Source organism: Carassius gibelio, chromosome B8, assembly GCF_023724105.1.
Source record: "Carassius gibelio isolate Cgi1373 ecotype wild population from Czech Republic chromosome B8, carGib1.2-hapl.c, whole genome shotgun sequence".
NCBI classification, from domain to species: Eukaryota; Metazoa; Chordata; class Actinopteri; order Cypriniformes; family Cyprinidae; genus Carassius; species Carassius gibelio.
The window spans coordinates 29,976,703-30,000,945 of record NC_068403.1 but is presented as its reverse complement, the minus strand read 5'-3'; the positions used below and the strand labels follow the sequence as shown (position 1 = coordinate 30,000,945).

The 24,243-nt window shown below is 37.0% G+C and overlaps 1 protein-coding gene across 5 annotated transcripts in view; it reads left to right on the top strand.

Annotated features, from left to right (window-relative positions):
- bsna (bassoon presynaptic cytomatrix protein a) overlaps positions 1-24,243 on the top strand; it is a 135,542-nt gene that overhangs the window by 2,319 nt on the left and 108,980 nt on the right. For all 5 annotated transcript variants that reach the window (XM_052562835.1, XM_052562834.1, XM_052562833.1 and 2 more), the window contains exons 2-3: positions 14,351-14,849; positions 20,724-21,845. In XM_052562835.1, coding sequence (XP_052418795.1) covers positions 14,351-14,849; positions 20,724-21,845 — 1,621 coding nt within the window. The remainder of the gene's footprint in view (positions 1-14,350; positions 14,850-20,723; positions 21,846-24,243) is intronic.

The following is a 24,243-nucleotide window of genomic DNA, read 5'->3' as shown; positions in this document are numbered from 1 at the left end:
AAATAATGTAATTAACAACAATATACAGCATGTAAAGAAAACTGCCTAATGTAACTGAGTGAAATGTCGACCCAGGAATCGGTAAAGGACTGTGCAAGCTTAGAGAGTGCTGATGGAAGCCTACTGAATATGATCCAGATGTAGTATTTGATAAATTATGCGATTTTTTCTTTTTCCTCAAAATGTTTTTTTTTTTTTTTGAAAACTATTTATAAGAATTAGTGTGATGAATTAATCCATTATTCATTACTTGAATTCATTATTCATTGCTTAAAGCTAGAATCGTTTTCTTTCTTCTTTATTTTGATTGCATGTTCAGATATTCATCAAAATATTCTAGGGGCCATGAAATGTTTGTAAAAAATCTTCAAAAATTATTGCGGGGAAATAATTAATATACTATAACCTCCAGGATACGTGGTCGCTGTCAAGTATAAGGGGCTTTTCTTGCCAATAATGTTTGGATAACCCCTTATTTACATCGCACACATCTGAAGTGACCGCTGGAGCTAATCAGCCCACTGAAGTCAATGCTTGTGATTACACCAGCTGCCATTTTGAAATAGTTTTTAGTCAACATTTATGAAATATTGCAAAAGTTTTGCACAAATCTGTAATGGAAACGCACCTTTATTAATAAACAGCAAGCATAAAGTATTCCTTCCAGCACACTCAGTATCCAAATTCGCTCTGTTTTTTTTTTTTTTTTTTTTTTTTTTTTTTTTACTTAAGTGGACAAATGGTGGAAATATTGGGGTGGGAATGACAATACAATTCAAAATGTTAGACAGACATTCATAAAGGTTTGGAGGGGATTTTAATATCTAATCAACCCTGAAAATAATTGAGATTCTGGCAATGCTTGCAATGGAATAAAACAAAACAGAACTTATTAAGTAACTTGACTTTTCTTACACAAATACGGCAGAGAAGTGTAGTGCTAGTGTAACTCGAACACTACTCAACTTCATTTAATTCAAATTTTTGATCTGTAAAACAGAATAATTTTTCCTGAATAAGTAGTGAAGAAATTCACAATTCCCATTCCCAGGTTAGCTAGTGATAGGCTCATCAGAATGTCATGCGGTAACACTGTAATTCATATATAAACAGTGTGTGATCCTTTTAGTGCAACGTATAAAATTTAAGAGTGTGTATGAGCCTGTGTTTAAAAGGCTTTTGCATGGTACACGCTGTGTATAGATGCTTTTCGAGACACATGGGAATCAGTTTGGAGTGCTAAAATGCAATCAGTTTCCATGGGAACAAACATTGTGGTCTGCTTGTGTTAGCGAGTGAAAACATCCTGCATCTGAGGCATTTACTGTGTAAATATTATTGTGTCTATTCACACTAAGTCCAAATGGCCCACTTTGTTGGCAGAGGCTTATTACACTAACTCTGCCCACCATTGCCTGGTGGTATGGAGACTAAAAATGCTGATTTCGTTTTTAACGCAAACAACACAAGTTTTCTGCCATTTCTGGATCCCACCATGCTCAAAACCATAGCTCCCTTTCTGCACCTTTGAGAATCTAATGCTAATGCTATAATAGCTTCGGTCATATTGTATACTGTGTTAAATGAAATGTATTTAAGCAGTTGGTTTTTATTGTGATTTTATATTTGTTACTCTCCGTTATTCTGTTAATCGGAGCATAGATGGACTAAATTAAAGTCACAGGACAAAGCATAGTCCCTGTTGTATTAAAATAACATTAATTAGAAAATATTGTTTGATCGGTAGTGAATAAAGGCATCTCTGATTGGTAAATGACATGCTGAGGCTATCCAGAAATTATCCAGTCATATAATATGAAAAATACGAGTTGAGAGATGCAGTACAATGAAGACGTTGGCAGAACCGTGTGAGGTCCCAAGGTTCCTACTTTGAAGGTGATTGAGGCGTCCTTTTGTATCTTGTATCAATAAATATCTTTTTTTGTTTTAAATTTTTCATAGCTGGATACTTTCTCAACAGACCTCATAGACTCTTTTTGTCTTTCGTGGCAGTCTCCTCTAGCAGTCATGCATGATAAATCAGCATGATTCTCATGAACGAGCTTGGCAAGCAGCACAACTGCACGTAAAGTGTAAAACAGTAATTTCCAATCCTGGGGGCCCACTGCTCTGCAAATTTTGTATGCCTCTCTTATCGGGCATACTCAGTTCATTTAATAGGGCTTTCTCCTTATGAACTGATGATCTAAAATTCATGAACTAAGACACAAAATGTGCAAAACGGTGACTCATTTCTTTATTTAACCAGGTTAAAAACTCTTAATTGAGATTTACTCTTTTACAAGAGTGACCTGGCCATGAAAGAAGCAACAAATAGCATAGTGTATAAGTTAACATCATAACACAAAACATAAATCAAAGATCACAACAACAATTCACCAAAGGATAAGACATACAGCTTGTTAAAAGTAGCTTAAATTCATGTAATGATGGATCACGGTCACTTTAAAATGTAACAGATCATTTGAATGTAGTTTGTAGCATAACTTTGATTAAGAAAAACTCAGACACAAATAAGATTGAGTTAGACGACAAATATAATTATAAATAAAACCATACCAATTAAAACTTCTTCAGGTATACAACAATGGCAACTTAGCCTTTTCATATGAAGTACAATGATGTGTTTGATAACTACAACCAGTAATAAAATGTAAAACACTATGAAATACAGGATACATTTTTTTTTTAGCTAATATCCCTGGGCATTCATAAAGCAGATCACCATAATCCAAAAGTGGTAAGAAGGTAGCAGATACAAAATATTTCCATGCTTTAAAAGAAAATAAAGATATATTTCTTTAGTAAAACCAAATTTTCTAGCTTAAGTTTGCATACAGATGGAACTTTGCATTTGGAATGTTATCGCATAAATTATTTAAATACAAGGAAAATAAAATAGGTCCCAGAACAGACCCCTGAGGGACACCTTTAGAAAGTGACAAAATAGATGAAGTAAAACTCTTTAGGACCTGCAACTGAAATCCACTGGTGTAAAATGCTCTTAATACCTTGAAATATATATAGTTATAACTCAATATCATGAAAGTACGTACACAATACATATGAGACACAATGGGGATTAGGGGTGTTGGATAGATGCATATCATATGCATACAAAAACTGTGCAATAAATGCACACCAAAGTCTGCATGTAAATATCACACAAAATACTTGTATTTATTTTATTTATTTTTTTGCTATTTGTATGCATTTTCATTAGACCGGGCTCTTAGTTTACTTTCAACATTGCTTGATGTATAGCTTACTGTACTATGAGTACTGGATAAAATAACCTGTTATTCTATCAAATAATTAGGCGGGAAGGCTGTTTTTCCCCAAATTTTTTTTAACAGTTTTTATACCTAAGTTACCTAAGTTAGGTTTCAACACCTAAGTTACAGCTTTGCAACACTCCATGAGAACAGATTTACCTTAGAGTTGCTGGTTACACTATAAAATAATGGTGTTCTCAAGATACTGTAGTCTTACTGAGTGCATGCGACAGAGGTGGCAGCTCAAGCTGAGTGAAAGAGAAGTGAAGCGTAATAAGCAGGCTGGTGTTTGGGCAAGGCTAATGGCTGGTCCCAGTAGACATTTACATTTAGTCATTTAGCAGATGCTTTTATCCAAAGCATCTTAGAAATCAGGAACATCACAAACAATTAAAGAGTACACAATACCAACATTTAACAGTAGGCTAGAGTAGAGAAGAAGTAAACTAACCATCTAATGTGCTCTATGTTTCTTGAACAAAACAACCAAAGGCACAGTATTTTAAAGCTGTGTTGCATTTTAATTCTAACTGAATTGTGGCTGTGCAGGGACATAAATTTATTACAGAATGTCAGTCAAAGGACCATAAACAAATACTATTGAACATTCATCAATAACATTTCATCTCACTCTCTACCAAGAAAATTCTGTTTACTTCCCCCTGAATCTGTCAGCTGGCTTTCCACCTAATAACTCTTGGGATTTTTGGTTGTAATTGAGTTCAGTGACATTATTCTGAAGAAACGACCATCAAGTTGAACTGAGGTAAGCCTTTGGCCTGTATGGCATCAGTGGACAAATCTGATGATGTTAATGATATGTTCAGCATATTGCTTCTTTACATGCTTAAAACTCACAGCTATTCCCAGTAAGCAATCATTACCATGCAGCAGTAATTTTTCACACCAAAGTCACCATTCCATAAAAACACAATTAACCCATGAATTATTGTTGATCACAAAAAGCATTTGCATCTACAGTTTTGGCATAATGGATCTCTGATGTTGATGGTGGACATGTAATATCTTCAGAAATATTCAGACAGCAATGAGCCAATAACTTAAAATTTTTGCTCTGATTAGGGGATTTAAATTCTTGAAACCTGGCAACCGCATCTATGAAAGTTTGTAGAGACATTACTAATATAAGATAATGCAAATGCTGAATTAAAATGAATTGTTTTCAGGATACATAACCAGTGGTCAAATATCACAAACAATTATGGCTCATAACAATTAATAAATTATGCTTAATAATAAATTAACAGTTCATATTGGCGGCTGTTATAGTAAAACCTCAGTAAATCTTCTTAAAAGAGGTAAACATTTAATGCTCATTTTATTTGCAAAGATGTTAGCATCATAGCAGTGCAGTGGAATTTTACATTAAAATCTCACAGTAGACCTGCACCTTTTTCAATAGGTTATTTAAATCAGAGGATAAACTTCAGGGTAGAAAATTACCATTTATATCAAATTTATAATTTTTTTTCAGATGAAAAACAACAATAGCAACATACTAATATTATAAGTGCACCTCAGGAAACATTATAAAAAATAATATTTTAAGTATTTATTTTTTTAATAAGATACATTCACATGGGATATAATTTGAAAGCGTTACAACTAGATGTTTAAGAAACATCATCAGTAGATCAAGTTCCTTTTTATATAGCAGTTCACAATAAGAACAATAACAATAGAGAGGAACTATTATGCAAAATTAAATGACCAAAAATGCAAAATTGCTCATGTCTGAAACCATGGGCGTAGGTTTGGTCTCAGCTTTGGTGGGGACACCCCCATAACACTACTAACCCCCCCCCCCCCCCCCCCGGAATTATTTTGCTGTAAAATACCATTGATTTAATGGTGATTTAGTATAACTGTATAATCTCAAAAATGCACTCTCAAAAAAAAAAAATCTGAGACTGTGTAATGCTGAACAACCAAACGTTTTATTAAGATCAATTATTATGTAAATTAGTCTTTACACTAACAAAAAATACTCTGCCACAAGGAAACAAATCTAAATAAATAAATATAATAACCTTTTTCTATTATAAACACTATTTACCGTCCAGTACACTCACGTTTATGTTGACTGCAAGATTCTAAGTTAAGGTACAGGCTAATTGACTTACTTGCTAACGTAGCATTCTATCTCGGTAATACTATCACCAGTTAATACTATTTTCCACAGTAGAATCTGCATTTGAAAGCCTGGTCAGTCACTACTGCTAGTTTTTTTGTGGCTAGCTAGTTATTTTGCTTACTTACACTCTGACTCTGCTTTATGAAAAAGCTTCTTATGTCCCCTTTCTTCTTCTTGGGTGGCATCTACAAAGTACAAAAAGGGGCAAAAAAACCCCGAAATATTAAAATGTTTTTACTCTGGCCTTTGTATGTGGCAGAGAGACAGCCCTGGTAACTTACTGTCGGCGTCGTCAACATGCGCACAAACCACCCGCTCACTGCTAGTTCAAGCACAAAAGTAATCCCGGCCCGCGCGTGTAGCCTGTCAGATACCCCGCCGCCAATCAAATTACGGCGTTTCTTGTACTGTCGTCGTCCTGGCCGTTAGAATCGATCAAAATAGCAGTGCAAAGATCCAAATAGCAGTTCAAAGGAGCTTGCTTAATATTGGTGGGGACAAATTTGTCATCTCAAAATATTGATAGGGACTAGTACCTAGTGTCCCCCCCTAAACCTACGCCCATGTCTGAAACCCATTTTGACATCCTGCCATGACTGGTTTCAGAATTTACCCTATTAGCTAACACTTTGTATTATTTGCCTCATAAGTCAGATTTCTGTGCTGGAAATAATGTCACAACTGACTTGACCGTATTCCAGCACGCAAGTTGGAAATCCATTGATATAAATACCAATCGATAGAAAGTGGTATTTTACACTGACAAGGCCAACATATCATGCACACCAGGGGTTGGCAACCTTTGGCACACATGCCAACAGTGGTATGCAGAGGGATAATCACTGGCACACAAGCAATAGGAAAAACTGAACAACTGAAAAACTAATCTACAGATGCGCAAGTCTCCAGTAAATCATGTACACCACTGTTGCACACATGAGGATCTTCAGATCAATGCCTCAATGGTCTAAAAGCAATTGTCAGTGTCAATATAATTGAGATCTCCAAATAAATCAAAATAGGTTTACAGTTCACCACAGCAGAGTGCTAATTCCAGCGCAAAGCGTCAGTTTAATATTGAAAGAGAGTGAGATCAAAACTGCAAATCATTTAATATTAGTCAGTGGATTTACAACAAAAATGTTAAATGACTGACAGCTATATACAGTGATGCAAACTATGCTACCTTTTTTCTTAATGCTATTTTGAGAGAGATAAACCAAAGTTGCATGTGAATTACCTATATCTTTTTACAAACAATAAAGCTGTGAGTTTATTTCAAAAACAGCAGTTTTACCCCCCCCCCCATTTGTAACAAATAAAATGTAGTGACATAGAGCAGCATCAACAACAAGTTTTTGAGCTCCTGAATGTTTCTGTTTATGCAAATTTTTACCAATTTACGCATCGCAGTCTGCGATCTTTGTGTGCGAGTGATGTGTGTGTTTGTGTGTATCAAATAAAGCTCTGATTAACCTGAAATGTTTTAATGCACTATTGGCCTGTCACACACACATACAGTGTTGTTCAGTAGATTGGTACAGCCATTAAAAATGCCATTTCATACCCAAAAGGGTGCCGACGCCTGATATACACAAATAGAGGTGGTTAAACACAACAAACAGAAATGGTAATAAACAATATATTACTACTGTTTCACTTCTGTATTGGGTCTGAATTCATTGTTCAGTTTGTTCGAGTTTACGAGCTGGAACCCTGACTTGAGGCAGTGATCCAGTTATTAAGTTCCTACTGGAAACTTGCAATCTATGACTTCTGAATAAAAATTGAACGCACCATTAGATTCTCCTTTGAATGAGCTGTAAATGGCTTGCTATGTTTACCTACTCAGTACATCAACTAGAAAAACACAAGAATTACTCATTTATATGGTAAACAATAAAAATGTTACATTGTTAGCTGTAAGTAAGCAAAAGAGTGTCCATTTACTTGTGGCAGTTAAATTTAAAGGGAATATGGTGGGGGGAGGGGGGGGGGTGAATCAACGAACTAAAGTCAATTATTTAGCTTATGCTACGGTTAACACACATCAAAACATTGATCAGATGATATATTTCAAGGCATTATTCTTTTCTTTTTTTGTACTTAAAACGCTATTATGGGTAGGATTTATTTCTTCCACATCTCATTATCCAACGTCTCCGTAGCTATTTCCAAAACTTCATTTTAAACCGAGTAAAGGTGGCTTGAGCTGTTAATAGCAGACTGATCCAGTTAATAATTAAGTTATAAGAGAGAAATATATATATATATATATATATATATATATATATATATATATATATATATATATAGAGAGAGAGAGAGAGAGAGAGAGAGAGAGAGAGAGAGAGAGAGAGAGAGGGATTATCTCTGTGAGTCTATGCATCTCTCAAAAGTGTTCGGCAGCAATGTCTGTACTAATAGTGAAACTTTAAGATCGTTTTATTCACCAACAGTGCTGTTTTTACCTCGCTTGTGAGAAGTCATGTAGTTTTTAAGTTGTTAAACTGTACTGATAAAATTGCCAGAGTAGCGCTAATAAAATTAGCGCATATATAAACGTGTGTGCAAACTGTATGTGGATCTGTGAAGGAGAGAGAGTGGGAGAGAAAGAGTGCTTAAAATGTAATTTTGTGGCAAAAACATGGAAATTATCTGTCGTTTTTATCCCATTGCTTACTATATTTATTTGTTTGGCCAGTGTCATTGTTAGATTTGGTTTATTTGCTGTTTTAGGCTGTAAGGACTTTTATAGGCTCACGATGGGACCGCAGACGGCTGCTTCAGTGCTTGGCTATCCAGTGTTTGCATTGTTTATGTTCGTCTTTCCTGTTTTTTCCTGTTTTTTCGTACAAATGTTCAGCAGTTCAGTTCAGAAAAGCTAGTTCATGCATTCATGATCTCTAGACTGGACTATTGTAATGCACTTCTAGGTGGTTGTCCTGCTTCGTCAATAAACAAGCTACAGGTAGTCCAAAATGCAGCAGATAGAGTCCTTACGAGGTCAAGAAAATATGATCATATTACCCCAATTTTACAGTCTCTGCACTGGCTACCTATGAAGTTCCGTATCAGTTACAAATTATCATTACTTACCTATAAGGCCCTAAATGGTTTAGCTCCTGCGTACCTAACTAGCCTTCTACCACGTTACAACCCATCACGCACCCTAAGGTCACAAAACGCTGGACTTTTGGTCATTCCTAGGATAGCAAAGTCCACTAAAGGAGGTAGAGCTTTCTCACATTTGGCTCCCAAACTCTGGAATAGCCTTCCTGATAATGTTCGGGGTTCAGACACACTCTCTCTGTTTAAATCTAGATTAAAAACACATCTCTTTCGCCAAGCATTTGAATAATGTATCTTTTTAATTGTGAGTGTAGTTGCATCTGATCAAAAGTGCATTTTTATTCATTAGCTTGGGTTAAACTAATTTTACTTTGTTGGATCAGCAGCTATGCAAATGATGTCTGTATTTTGTTTCTATGTTTCACCACGGGTAACTAGGATTTACACAAACTCCAGTCTGGATCCAGAACACCTGAGAAGAGATGATGCTGACCCTCAGAGGACCCCAGATGATGCTGACCCTGAATCAACAAACAGAACTAACAATTATTGCTAAATGTGTGACTGAATCATATAATAACTTAATTAATAATATTGATAGTTCATCGTCTAGCTGACTACGTCTTGTATTATTATTATTATTTTTATTTTTTCTAAAATCCTGTCAAATGTGCACAAACTACAAGCTACTACTAAATATTGTAGAAACATAATTTTGTTTTGTAAAAAGCGCTATACAAATAAACTTGAATTGAATTGAATTAATGAAAACCACAAAAATCATACTTCACCCATATGACATCAGCAAGAAAAAAGTCCACAGTCCCGTTCTGAAATATTGAACCAGCTAGCTTGCGATGTTGCTTGCAGTGGCCAGTGTAGGCTGATGCTCTGCTGTATACATCTGGTGGTGGTCCATATGGATCTCCGTCGCTTCGCCCCCTCGCCCCCTACAAGAGAAACGTTTGAATCCAAGATGCTTCTATCTGCTTTCTCACCTCAGCAAAGGCCTTTTGTTTCTTAGTGTTGTCCAGTGTTTGGAATAACGGCGTTTAAAAGAACGGCGTTAGGCAACAACGTTATTTTTTCAGTTACGGGGTAATCGAACTAATTACTTTTTCCGTCGTTACAACGACATTAACGTTACTGAACGTTAAATTTGGTGCGTTACTATGCATTGATTTAATAAACCAACTATGCAATCCGAATGCACCCCTGGCTCAAACAGTGAGTGAGCAGGTGGGTTAATAACGAGATAAGTGATTATGATTAGCTAAGGCAGAGTTTCATGGTAGCCAATCAGAGCCAGTGTTTTTACACACATGCCGGCACACGTGGCAGCACCAGCGGCGCCAAATACACACACACACACACACACACGCAACAGTGACACTTTTCTTACAAAGATAATACTTGAAGTGCAGGATAAAACTCTTGCTGTCTGTTGACGTGCAATAAATATAGAAAGTTATGTACGAACACCTGTCTGTTCTACTCATTTTAACTGACTTGTGAAAAAAAATACAAATTCTCTGACATATATCAACTTTTTTTTTTTTTACAGTAACGCAAATAGTTATTTTCCCTGGTAACGAGTTACTTTTATTATAGAGTAATTCAGTTACTAACTCTTTTTTTAAAGTAACGTTCCCAAAAGTGGTGGTGTCTCTACTGAAATCCGGGAAGAAGCGCAAAGTGTCTGTGCCATTTTTAACGGGAAAAATGGCTCTTGCACCATTAAGGATTGCTTGTCTATCAGTATAATCTAGCAACTTAATATAATTGTGCGAGGGCGGCTAACGTTGGTGTTTCTATCAGTGTACATGCGGTGGGCTCGCTCTGTTTTTATGTCTCGGTTAGCAACAGATGGGATCCACGTAGGTAGATTCGCCTTTAAAAAGGCGATACAGTTGTCACCCTCCACTCCTTCCCTCAGCCCAACTAAACGTAGGTTGGAAATTCTACTTCGGTCTTCCATGTCTGCCACCCTGGAGCACAGCTCGTAAATTTATAGTTTCAAAGCATTGATCTTGTCTCTATCATGTCCGGCTGCTACGTTTCAGCGTTTAACAACTTAAATTATGCCTTGCTCCTCGCACTACTATTATATTCTCCCAGAGTGGACTGCAACTGCAATGCATCGTCATTTGGACTACTGTGGTACTGCTCTTTGTCACATCTGTAATAAATAATTATGATTAAGTTACATGTCTATCTGTTACGTTTCTCTTATAAACTGGCAGTGGTGTCAAAAGTACTGGCATTCATTACTCAAGTAGAAGTATAGATACTAGGGTTTAAAAAGACTTTTGTAGAAGTTGAAGTATCAACTCAAGCTTTATACTCAAGTAAAAGTGTAAAAGTACTGGTTTAAAAAACTACTTAAAGTATAAAAGTAAAAGTAATGTAAGGGGAAAAAATGCCATTAAGAACAAAACTTAGGCCGCACCACAGGGGCCTATTGTGCACTACCCCACCTCCTCAAAAAACATTTTTCTAAAGGCCATAGGCCATAATGACTATAATGTTATATTAAAATGTTCATGCTGAAAAATTTGGGATGCACTAGGCTTCCTGTTTCAGCCGCATATATGAAAATACAAAAATGGTGTGCACATCCCAAACATCCAATTAGGACGCAGGTGCAAGACAACTAAATGATATAGACAAATAAAGAAGTGAAGTCTGAACACTGAAAACTACTGCTCCAGAGGAATTTAATCAAGCAACGTTTCCACCTTCAGGTCTTCATCAGCCGCATATATGCCCATTTAAAATGAACGCACTTTAGTACAATCCAAATACATTAAAGGACTAGAGATATGATGACTAGTTGCCAATAAGTATTGTCATAGTGCAAAAAGTCAAACTTCAGAGGCTTGTCATCAATAACTTGTGATTAATCAAAAACTAAAACTGAAAAAGAAATCATAATCCTGATACTTTCTTGATTGATAGCTTCTTGTATTTGGTACATACGTCTGCTATGTCCAGTGTTCGGGGGGTAACGAGTTACAAAGTTGGTATAGCCTACTTATCACAACATTGTCAATCGCATCGTCAATCGAAAACGCTAATTTATTCAAACGTCTCGCTACCGAACTACCTACAGTAGCTTAATTTGTGGAGGACGAAGAAAAAGCACTCATTTGGTAAATGAGCCAGTGAGAAATAATAAGTTTTAAGTAGGGTACAGTGCCTTTTCAATACTTTTAAAATGGTATCAGCTCCTAAACGGTGCCTGAACCAATACTTTAAAAAAAAGAACCACAAAAAAACTATGGATAACTTTAAAGAACATTACAAATATTTAAAATAAATCCATAGATTGTTGTGCAAGTTGTGCTTCCCTTAATCTAAGGCTAATAAATGTATTTCACAATCTGGGTCATTATTTAATACAAAACCACACATAATGTTTCTACTGTATCTCTGTCACTCACTCTGATATTTAGTTAAGATGAGTGCTTCTGTCACTGTCTTAAATCAGTTCTGTGAATTACTGTATGGTCATTCTTTATAAAGTAGCAACAATGTCGTTTTTAAAATACAGTACTGTGCAAAAGTCTTATGGAAAAATTAGTGTTTTCTCCCCAAAAAAGGTTTTAAGACAGTTATTTATATCTTTTGCTGTAGTGTGTCAGTAGGAAATATAAATTTGCCATTCATTTTAATAATAATCTAGTGCGATTTTGAATGCACAAGCAGTCTGAGAACGGCAAAATGAATGTTTGGAAATGTAAACTGATATTTTATACTGACAAACTACAGCAAAATATATAAATAACTGTCCGAACACCATTCTTTTAAGTGAAAATACTAACGTGTCTAAGACTTTTGCACAGTAGTGTATGTATAAAGTGCGTATGATTAAATTAAGTATATTTAAGTAAGTGTAATTAAAGGATGTGTTCGTTCATATGTGTTAAGGGTTAGATTTTCGTTGGAGAAAACGGCTGTGGTGTGATGAGCGAAAACTTTACAGATGAGAAACCGACTGCTACCTCGTGACCTTTTGTAAACTGTATTTATGACAAAGAACTGCACAGATATTCTAACAATCTATCGATAAACACACACCTTGTGTCCTCTGTTTGTTTAAGTGCGCATGCGCTGCTCCGTTCGCGGTCTGCGCCTCTGCGGATTGAAGAGCGCGCTGAAAGACGGAGAGGAGACCGGTCTGACGCTGGTTTCATGTGAAATTTAAGCTGACTGACTCTGAGGCGATCGGATACCGGTTCCATACCCAACCCTACTTTTAAGAAATATATTTTTTGATAAACGAACCCAAAAACTGTCTATGTCCTGGTTGGACTGTGATGTGATTTGTGTCACGTGCAGGTGCGATGGATCGCGTGTGGACCAATAGGGTGTCGGAATGGTATATGTTTATACTTCTCATCCAACCACAATCAAATTCACTACATCCGGATGGCGCGATTTATCTGGATAGGTTTTTTTTTTTTTTTTTTTGAATGATGACAAGCCGGAATGAAAACAAGCCGAAAATGAAATAGCAGTAACGAAGCTATTTTTAAAATGTAAGGAGTAGAAAGTACAGATACTTGCCTGAAAATGTAAGGAGTAGAAGTAAAAAGTCGGCTGAAAAATAATCACTCAAGTAAAGTATAGATACCCCAAATTTCTACTTAAGTACAGTAACGAAGTATTTGTACTTCGTTACTTGACACCTCTGTAAACTGGATACTTTATACAGAGTCTTTAATCCAGTTCTGGGCCACTTCCGGGGCCGTCATTCTTTGCGGTACTTGGGCAGAGGGAAAAGTCATTGTGTGGCCCGGATCTGGGCCAGAACACATTTACAAACTTTGAAAAGCTGCTGACGGTTAAATGTCATGATTCTATGTTAGATTTTAGGCTTGATTGTTCAGAAAAGAGCAACTAATGGAGGGAATATGTTTAGTGACTGTAGATGAACTCTGATTGCAGTAATCTGCATGTGTTCTGACATCAGACATGCAAATCTTGAAACCTGGTAACTGAAAGGTGCACTCATTCTCTTTACTTATCATCCATATTACTTTTTAAATAAATGGGACATAAAAAAAAAATAAATAAAACTTTTATTTTACATGGCATACACCACCTTAAAAATACAATCATTGCTGATAGCAGATAGCATATTTTTATAATGGTACTGTAAAATTTGGATATGATATATATATATATATATATATATATATATATACAATTGGGTCTGGGCTATATAAGGCTCAGGTGTGCCTCAGATTTGGGGATTCTGGTTTACTTAAGGCTGAGAATTGCCAACAGTAATAAAACCTGTTTTGGCCCAGATCAGGGCCAGCTTAGGCTGATTAACTGTGTAAGTCATTATAATCAGTAATTATGTCTCCACTGGATGCTACAAATGCCTCCAATGCAGTGGGTTTAATTGTTTTGTCTCGTCGTGATAGGACACACGGCATCACAGTATGGCAAGGAGCGTAACATTTCCGTCACAAGCTTGAGGTAATTGCCCAATCACAATGCACTGGATAGCTGGCCAGTCAGCGTACACCTCACTTTTCAGATTGATGAGCTTTGTAAAAATCGATGTGTTTCAGAAAAGCTGGGCATTGAGGAGCAATAATGTACATTATGTGGATAATTATGTGTTAAATGTTAAACTGCATAAATGGATTTCATTGCACCAAATACACAAAATAATTTTCTAAAATAATTAGCAGCGTCATATGACCCATTTAAATGTGTTTCAAGTTAAGAGAAGGCTAGTTAAAACGGTGAAGGTTGTGCCAAATAATAATCAGATATTCTCATTCTCTCCTGCTCTTTTTGCTTTATTCAGGCTGACTGGAGGGGGAGGCCCACCATCAAGCCCAAAACTAGGCTATGGAAGCGGTAGTGATCGAGGGCAAGGTGGTGACTTTGGCATGGGTGGCATTCAAGCAAGTGGAAACCCTTACAAAAAGCCAGTCCATGATGGACCTAGACATTCCCAGACTACTTCTTCACATCATTCTCAAATTCAAGCTTCATCAGGGGGCATGGGACCCACCCAAAGCCCTGGACAACATGCCTCAAGACGCAACCTCCAAGTGGACTTCAGCAGCAGTAGTGGTCGGAGAGGCCGCTCACCATCAGTTTCTCCCGATAGAGCCAGTGCACCAACTTCGCCATACTCAGTTCCCCAGATTGCACCAATGCCTAGCAGTAAGCTCTGTCCAGTTTGCAATACTACAGAGTTGACAAATTTTGATGGGTCACCAAACTTTAACAAGTGTACACAGTGCCACACTACAGTATGCAACCAGTGCGGCTTCAACCCCAACCCACACCTTGCAGGGGTAAGAATTTTGGATAAATGTGATTCTTACTAAATACTTGTTTATAAGTATGTTTTAAGCCTGGCTCAGACTACAGGATTTTTAGCCCGATTCAGCCCCGGAGCAAAAATCTTGTTGAGCACCTCGATCTGTCCTAATGTTCGGCGCGGATTATCTGGTAATGTGATGCGTTCACTGATCGAATCTCGCACCTACCGATCTGCTATCAATAATCGGGGCGATTATTATCAAACATGTTTGATATTTAAGATTAAATCAGGATGATGATGGCTATATGAGTACTTTCAGAGCTAATGCGCAAAACTTCAAAACAGCTGATGTGCAGCTTCGTTGGATAGTGGAGATAGAGGAAACTGTTTCTTGACATTTTGTAGTTGCCTGTATAATATGGCAAAACGCATCAAAACTGTAAGGAGAAAAAGAGAAGCACTTGAGTGAAATCGCCTCAGTATGAATGCACCGGGTGAATGCACAAAGCTAGCATGCTTAAAAAAAAACAAAAAAAAAAAATCAGTGACGATCTGCTGCGTGAGATCATGTGAGGCGCTCCCTCTGGCAAGATAATCTTAATAATATCTTGCAGTGTGTGATGTGCCACGATGTTCAAATCTTGTAGTGTGTGCATGCTTAATATTTGAGAGAAGATAATCTGCAAAGATTTTGCTCATGTGTGTACTCCAACAAGATTTCCAAATTGGTTATGATTTTAAAACTCCTGTAGTGTGAGCCCGGCTTTAGTTTATCAAGATTATCTTCTTAGAATCTTTTAGTTTAGCATGTGTGTTTTCTGTGGCATCCTCCTTTATTATGTTTTTCATTCAAATCATTGTCATTGACACTAATATATATATATTTTTAATTATTATTCCTTTTTTCACTTTATCCTTTATTATTCCAGGAAATCACATTGAGATATTGCTTTCTCTTCTTCCAGTGAGACCTGGTCAAGACGGCAGCACATAAAGTTTCATACAAAAAGAATCACAGAGACAGTACCAGTAATTACACAATCACAATTCATTAATAAAATCAGATCAAGAAGCAATTACAAGGATCCTTTAAATAATTATACAAAAGTCTTTTAAAAATACTCATTGTTGGAAGTGTGTCAAGATTAATTAAATTTTGCAATTCATTCCAGGCCCTAGGAGCATAAATGGAGAAAGCACCAAATTGTGACAATACCCTTAGAACTATTAACCAAATACAGGAACCTGATCTAATGCAACGACTATTTATATGGAAAGTTAAAAAATTAGAAATATAAGATGGTAATTTACATACTGTAATAGAGCCTTTATGATAAATAAGTACATATGTAACTTTCTCCTTTGATGTAAAGATAACCAACCTAATGATTCATACACAATACAACGATGCATCCTTGACTCTGCACCAGTGACAAACCGTAATGCTGCATGATAAACAGAATCTAAGTTTCTAAGTAAAGAAGTACCTGCATGCATTTATAAGTGATCACCATAATCAATTATTGATAAAAATGTACTCTGTACTAATTTATTGCGGGCCTTATAAGGGATACAATATGTATATTTTAAAAGCTAATCTTTCATCAATGCTAATACTCAGATATTTATAAGAATGAACTCTTTCTATAAGTGAACCATTCAAGGTTGTATTTGTCAAATCTGGTAACATAGTGCGACTGTGACTAAAAGTCATATACTTTGTCCTATTTGAGTTTAAAACCAATTTTAACTGCAACAATGAGTGCTGCATAATTGGAAAAGCATCCTGCAGTTGCTGTAAAGCTTGTTTAAAAAAACAAAACAAAAAACATGCTGCCATATAAATAATTGTATCATCCGCATACAAATGTATTTTAGCTGAGTCTATTCCATGACCTAAATCATTAATATAAACAGAAAATAACAAAGTTGCTAAAACATATCATTGAGGAACTCCAGTATTTACATGGAGAAAAGGTGAATTGTAATTTTCAACAGACACACACTCACTGAATGCATTCTGAAATTAATGTCTCTGTAACATTAATTTGTGATCAAGTGATTAAAAGCTTTGGACAGATCAATAAAAAAAGTAGCACATGACTTTTTACTATCTAGAGAAGTTATCTAATATAATTTGAGACTAATGTAGCTGCAGTAATGGTGTTATGTCCCATTCTGAACCCTGACTGATTATCCTTATCATTATCATTTTTTTTTAATTCATCGTTTATAAGTGATTCAAATATTTTTAATAAGAATGCCAATTTAGAAATAGGGCGATAGTTATTTGGGTTTGCAAAATCTCCCCCCTTTAAAAAATGGAATGACCATTGCTGATTTCCACATTTTTGGTATTTCGTTGGAGGTGAGACTTAAATTAAAGCATTAGTTCACCCAAAAATTATGTCATTAATAACTCACCCTCATGTCGTTCCAAACCAACAAGTCCTCTGTTCATCTTCAGAACACAGTTTAAGATATTTTAGATTTAGTCCGAGAGCTCTCAGTCCCTCCATTGAAGCTGTGTACTGTCCATGTCCAGAAAGGTAAGAAAAACATCATCAAAGTAGTCCATGTGACATCAGAGGGTCCGTAAGAATATTTTGAAGCATCAAAAATACATTTTGGTACAAAAATAGCAAAAACTATGACTTTATTCAGCATTGTCTTCTCTTCCGTGTCTGTTGTGAGAGAGTTCAAAACAAAGCAGTTTGTGATATCCGGTTCGCAAATGAATCATTCGATGTAACCGGATCTTTTTGAACCAGTCCACCAAATCGAACTGAATCGTTTTAAACGGTCCACGTCTCCAATACGCATTAATCCACAAATGAGACTTAAAGCTGCAGTCGGTAACTTTTGACGCTCTAGCGCTTAATAAACAGAACTGCTTGCATCTTGCGGGAGAACATCGTAGCCGGAACTACTTCTCTGTTTATGTCTATGAAGAATCACAAAGGTACTGGGTTACTCCGCCGCGGTACTCCGAAGCAATCGAAAATAGTCCGGATATAAACACTTATTATAGGTGCACCCTAGTGATTAATGACAGGCTAAAAACACAGTTTGGAAAATGGATTCATGGTGTACTCACTTATTATATACATTTTGTAAATTTTGAACACAAAAAAAAGTTACGAACCGCAGCTCTGATTGGTTGTTTCTTACCGGGAGCAGCTAATTACTGCAAATGGCAATAGGATGACTGGGAGGAGCCAGAGGAGCTTGATTCATATTCTACTGTGAGGACATAATGACAGGTTTCACAAATATGTAAAGAAATTTTTTTTTTTACAAAAGTTACCTACTGCAGCTTTAACTGTTAACTTTTTTAATGTGTCTGACACTCCCTCTGAGTTCAAACAAACCAATATCCCGGAGTAATTCATTTACTCAAACAGTACACTGACTGAACTGCTGTGAAGAGAGAACTGAAGATGAACACCGAGCCAAGCCAGATAATGACTCGTTCACGAGTCAAGAGCCGGTTGCATCGGTTCAGACGCTCTGTGTGTCGGTCTGTTTCACGCTGAATCACACATGCGCAGCATCATCAGCTCCTGGGTTCTCGAATCGGACACATCTGACAGAAACGGTTAGTCATTATCGGACTAAATCTAAAATATCTTAAACGGTGTTCCGAAGATGAACGGAGGTCTCACAGGTTTGGAACGACATGAGGGTATTTAAAGGGTTCATTTTTGGGTGAACCAACCCTTTAAATATAGTGGCTATAGGTTCAGCTACAAGATCAGCTTCCAATTGTAGAAAGTAAGCATCAGTTTTATCATTTCCTGGTGACTTTTTAGTATCTAAATAACCTAGTGCTTTATGAACTTGTGCTGTGGTAATGGCAATAATATTAAATGAATATGAAGTGCAGCTTTGAGCAAACTCAACAGATTCTGTAGAAGTATGAACACCCAAGTTAAGTAGACTCGGAGGTTCAATTGATATAAAATAATTATAAAAAATATCTGCAATAACTTCTCTGCCCTTAACTTCTGTGTGATTAACGTTTAAATTATTTGGGAAATTAGATACCAATTTAGTTACTAAAGCAGACTTGACTAGTTTCCAAAAGTTTACAGGATTATTTAGATTTCAATTTAGATTAGATTTCATTTTAGATTTCTTTTTTTCATAGACAAATAATAATCACACTTTGCACTTTTAATTAACTTTGTGCACTTGTTTCGTAATGCTCTATAAGAAATCCAATCCGTAGAATTATTTGATTTCTTTGCCTTGGCCCACGGAAGATTTATCTGTTTTATAAGAGTAGAAATGGTATCACTGAACCAAGGATCATCTTTACCAATTATTCTAAATTGTTTAACTGGAGTGTTTATCACAGATGGATAAAAATCTTGATCTGAAATGTAATTATTAATAAGATTCGGGAAGAGCGCGTCAGATACTTAACCTAATCAACACAGGTGGACCATAATCAAGTAATCAAGTAATCAATCCCATAGTATAAATATCGCTGACTTACCTCTATCCATTGACGGTTTATCAGTATCCCTCCTCCACCCCATCTCCTCACTTCAAGTTCACCTTATAATAGACGGGGAAGCTATAATGGCTATAGACCATTCCCGAGCTCGGAGCCCTTCCCCGGACAGCACGCCAAATACGCATACCATACCTCAGCTAATTATATGTAAGCGTGAACTAGTGAAATAGTCCCAGGCCAAATTAACATCTGGTATACAAGAAAAAACAGCCAAATCACTGAAATAAATATCACGTGAAAATGCTTGTTCATTAAAATGCTTAAAAACCCTTATATAAATAAACCATGTTGAAGATCTAGGAGTTTTACAATTCCTCACACAGACAATTGCACAGTGATCAAATTAAGTCCAATAAAGTCAATTTGCTCAAATCCTTTTGATTCAGCCAATTTGTTGAATTGATCAGCTGTATCACACAGAGATAGTCACAAACCTCCTTAAATGAGACTTTACAAGATGCAAAAGAACTTAAAAGGTTAATTCACCCAAACATTAGCCTGTGTTTTACTCAACCTCAAGGCATCCAAGGTGTATATGAATTTCTTATTTCAGACAAATCCAACTGGAGTTATATTCAAAATTGTCCTGGCACTTCTAAGCTCTATCATTGCAGTCGGTAGGGTTTTTTGTTCAACAGAGAGACGTTAAATAAAGTGCGCGCATCCATAATAAAATGTGCCTCACAAGGCTTTGGGGCATAAATAAAAGCCTCCTGTAGCAAATCCATGCGTTTTTGTAAGAATAATATCCATATTTCAAATTTAATAAACACTTTTCTCTCACTTCCAGTATCTGTCATATGTGGAAGGCGTTCCCAGTAGATGACATATGATGTATGCATCACGCGCGCCTCTGAGAAATGCTAGTTTGATTAGAGGAGCAAAGGAAGTTTCCTTACTTTAGCGAAGGAAAATTAGTCACCACTTGGCTTACATCGAAATCCTTTGACATTTTTCTTTTCAAATCCTTGACCAGCGTTTTGACTTGTTCTTTCTGCGTGTTCATCACTAATCACGCAATGCCGATGACCTACGCCATCTGCTCGGAACAGTGTCCACATACGACAGATACTGGAAATGAGAGAAAAGTCTGTATTATGTTTGAAATATGGATCGAAACTTCTCCTGAATATCCTACTAAATTCACTTCTATAATGCAAAAAGTTTGCACCGTGAGAAGGTAGTGAAAAATGTTGTATTTATTTGAAATCGAAATAGTAAATTTTAACATTGTGTATTCACTGTAATTCATAGACATTTAATGTGTCCTTGGTCAATTTTATTTTTCAAAAAACAAATTTAGAAATAAAAAGTGATACCAAGTTTTTATATTGAGTGTATATATGTTGCTGATTAATGCGCTAATATCTGTTTCCTCAATAGGTCAAGGAGTGGCTCTGTTTAAACTGCCAGATGCAGCGGGCTTTGGGAATGGACATGACAACACCACGTTCCAAGAGTCAGCAACAGATACATTCTCCTTCTCATCAACCTAAGGCTGACCCCATACCCAAGACCCAACCCTCAGTTCAACCCACGCAGCAGCTTCAAACCCAAAACCAGACACAGACGAAAATTCAGCCTCAGACTCAATCCCAAGCTTTCCAGAAACAAATGGGTCCTACTGGACCGTACCAGACTGGACTTCACAGTGGACCACAAACTGGTCTACAGACAAAAAAAGAACAACCACAAGCAGGATATATACAGTCAGGTTTCCAGTCAGGGTCCAAGGATACCCAGAGACAACGAGGTGAGGTATTGGGAACAAAAAGTCCCGAAAGGGTAGTCCAAACAGTCCGGATTCCTCATCCAGGGGCAGTGCCTTTACCTGGCTTAGCAAAGGCACAATCACAGTCTGATCTGGGGCGCAGCACTTCAGTACGGTTTGGGGGGCAACCCGATAAGACCCGAAGTGCTGGAAGCTCCCCGGCTCATCACCCACCATCCCACGAGGCTCCTCAAGATGGTTTAACTAAGCTGTTTGGTTTTGGGGCATCTCTTCTAAATCAGGCAAGCACCCTTATTTCTGTTGATCCTCTTCCTGGATCTTCACCGCACCCCTCGCCTGCCCGTACCCAGAGTGCCCAGGGGACAAAGGTGATCTTTAGTGATGCTAATGCTGGAGCTAGTGCTAAAACTGCAGCAGGGCTACCCAGCACTGCCAAAACAGGCCCAGGTGGAGTGTCATTACCCAAAGGTCCTGGAGCCCCTCTCCAAAAACAGCCTCTGCAGCAGCAGTCACCAGTGCACCATCAAAAAGGGTCGAAACAACAGCAGTCACCGGCACATCATCAAACAACACAGCAGGAGCAGCAGCAGCAGTCACCACAAAAGCAGCCTCCACCTCACCCAGTTAGTCAGAAACCAGATGTTACATGCCCCCTATGCAAGACTGCATTCAATGTTGGAACAAAAGAACCACCAAACTACAGGTCTTGCACCCAGTGTCATACAGAGGTGTGCAATCTATGTGGTTTCAATCCTACACCCCATCTGGTGGAGGTAAGGAGCTGCACAGATCTTAATCATAAACTGAATGTAATGGACTATTCTTTTTTTCTTCCCTCTGAGAATAACCTATTTCCTCTCTTTAATCTCATTTAAATCCTTGTTTCTCTCACTTAAATCATTTTTTCCCATTTAGATGAGAAAGCCTCTGCAGCTTTTTTCCCATTTAGATGAGAAAAAATAGGTTTTGATTCTTTCTTTCTTTATTTTTTAATTCTAAGTGCTAACCGAATTCCTTCCACCTAAAAAAAATGGACAAAAATAAGCTTTTCATTTTCTGCTGGCAGTAATGTGCATGGTGTGAATCATACTGTAGGTGATGCGTTCTGTGTTCACAGAGAGAGGACCAGACTTATGCATGGCTGTTGTTCTCTGTTTTTGAAGCACTTTCCAAAGCGCTGCAGTTTTATAAGCTGCTATTGATAATGCATGTGTCATGTTCTTGTTTTATGATGTAAGAGAGCCTGGCAATAACCAGTTTATCTAGATGACCTATAATGTGTCCATATGAGGAAGTGAAAGGATGTAGATATCAGACCTAGCAGTATGCGTAAGTCAAATCAACTTTATTTATATAGCGCTCTAAACAAAATACATTGCGTCAAAGCAACTGAACAACATTCATTAGGAAAACAGTGTCTCAGTAATGCAAAATGACAGTTAAAGGCAGTTCATCATTGAATTCAGTGATGTCATCTCTGTTCAGTTTAAATAGTGTCTGTTTTTATTTGCAATCAAGTCAACGATATCGCTGTAGATGAAGTGTCCCCAACTAAGCAAGCCAGAGGCCACATCGGCAAGGAACCAAAACTCGATCGGTGACAGAATGGAGAAAAAAACCTTGGGGGAAACCAGGCTCAGCTGGGGGGGTCAGTTCTCCTCTGACCAGACGAAACCAGTAGTTCAATTCCAGACTGCAGCAAAGTCAGATTGTGCAGAAGAATCATCTGTTTCCTGTGGTCTTGTCCTGGTGCTCCTCTGAGACAAGGTCTTTACAGGGGATCTGTATCTGGGGCTCATCTAGGTGTCCTGGTCTCCGCTGTGTCTCAGAGCTGTAGAGGTGCTGATCCACCATCTGGATATTTACTGGATCTGGGTGACTGCAGTGACCATCTGATCTGGAATAAGAGAGAAACAGACTAATATTAGCATAGATGCCAGTCTTCTAACGATGTAATGAGTACATTGTGTGTTATGGGAAGTGTTCCTGGTTCCAGTTCTCCTAATTAATGCAGCTTAAAAATCCTTTAACGGATTTGAATATTAGAAATGTGTTAGTGTGTTATGTGTAAGGCAGGTTAACGAGATGGGTCTTTAATCTAGATTTAAATTGACAGAGTGTGTCTGCCTCCTGAATAATATTAGGAAGGTTATTTCAGAGTTTGGGCGCTAAATATTAAAAGGATCTGCCTCCTGCAGTTGATTTTGATATTCTAGATATTATCAGATTACCAGAGTTTTGACAACGCAGCGGACGTGGAGGACTATATAGCAATAAAAGCTTGTTGAAATACTGAGGTGCTAAACCATTCAGGGCTTTATTAGTAATAAGCAAGATTTTAAATTCTATATAATGTTTAATAGGGAGCCAGTGCAGTGTTGACAGAACACTGTTCTAGTTGTATTTGGTTGTACAGTTGTTGTATCTTTTCATAGTAATTTTTATTAACACTTTACTTAAGCCTTTACATTTAATGCATTATAAAGGTATTTAGGATGTGTGCTGTAATGCATCATATCTTTTTTTTTTAAATAATTATAACCAAAGTTAAAATGCATTGCAATATTAAGTTTGTCATGTTTTAATGTATAATGTGTAGCAGTGAATGAGGTGAATGAGGTGAAGTGTTATAATGTATTAAAACTGTGGTTACAAATATTCATGAGATAATACTATGCATTATAAGGTGCATTATAGTGCATAATTCATGCATTACTTTTATAATGCATTATATATAAAGGCTTTAAGTAAAGTGTTACCTACGTTCTTAAAAATAAAGGTTCTTTATTGGCATCAATGGTTCCACTAAGAACATTTACCATCCATGAAACCTTTTCATTCCACAAAAGGTTCTTTACAGTGGAGACTGTTTCTTAAGATTATTAAAATGTTCTTCACACTAAGAAAAAAGTGGTTCTTTTGAGAACTGTTCACTGAAATTGGTTTTTCTATCGCATCACTGTGAAAAACCCCTTTTAGAACCTTCATTTTTAAGAGTGTTATTTTTTTTTACTACTTCTGTCTTATAATGTCTTATAATGTGTACCATTCTTGAAAGAGATCGCTTGGGAGAAAGAGGAATGCTTCTTGGGTACTGGCAGCTGGTTGGCTCAAAAGACCTTAAAACTGAATCTGCAGATGCACTCTGTCTCTCTAACTGTGCAAGTCGCA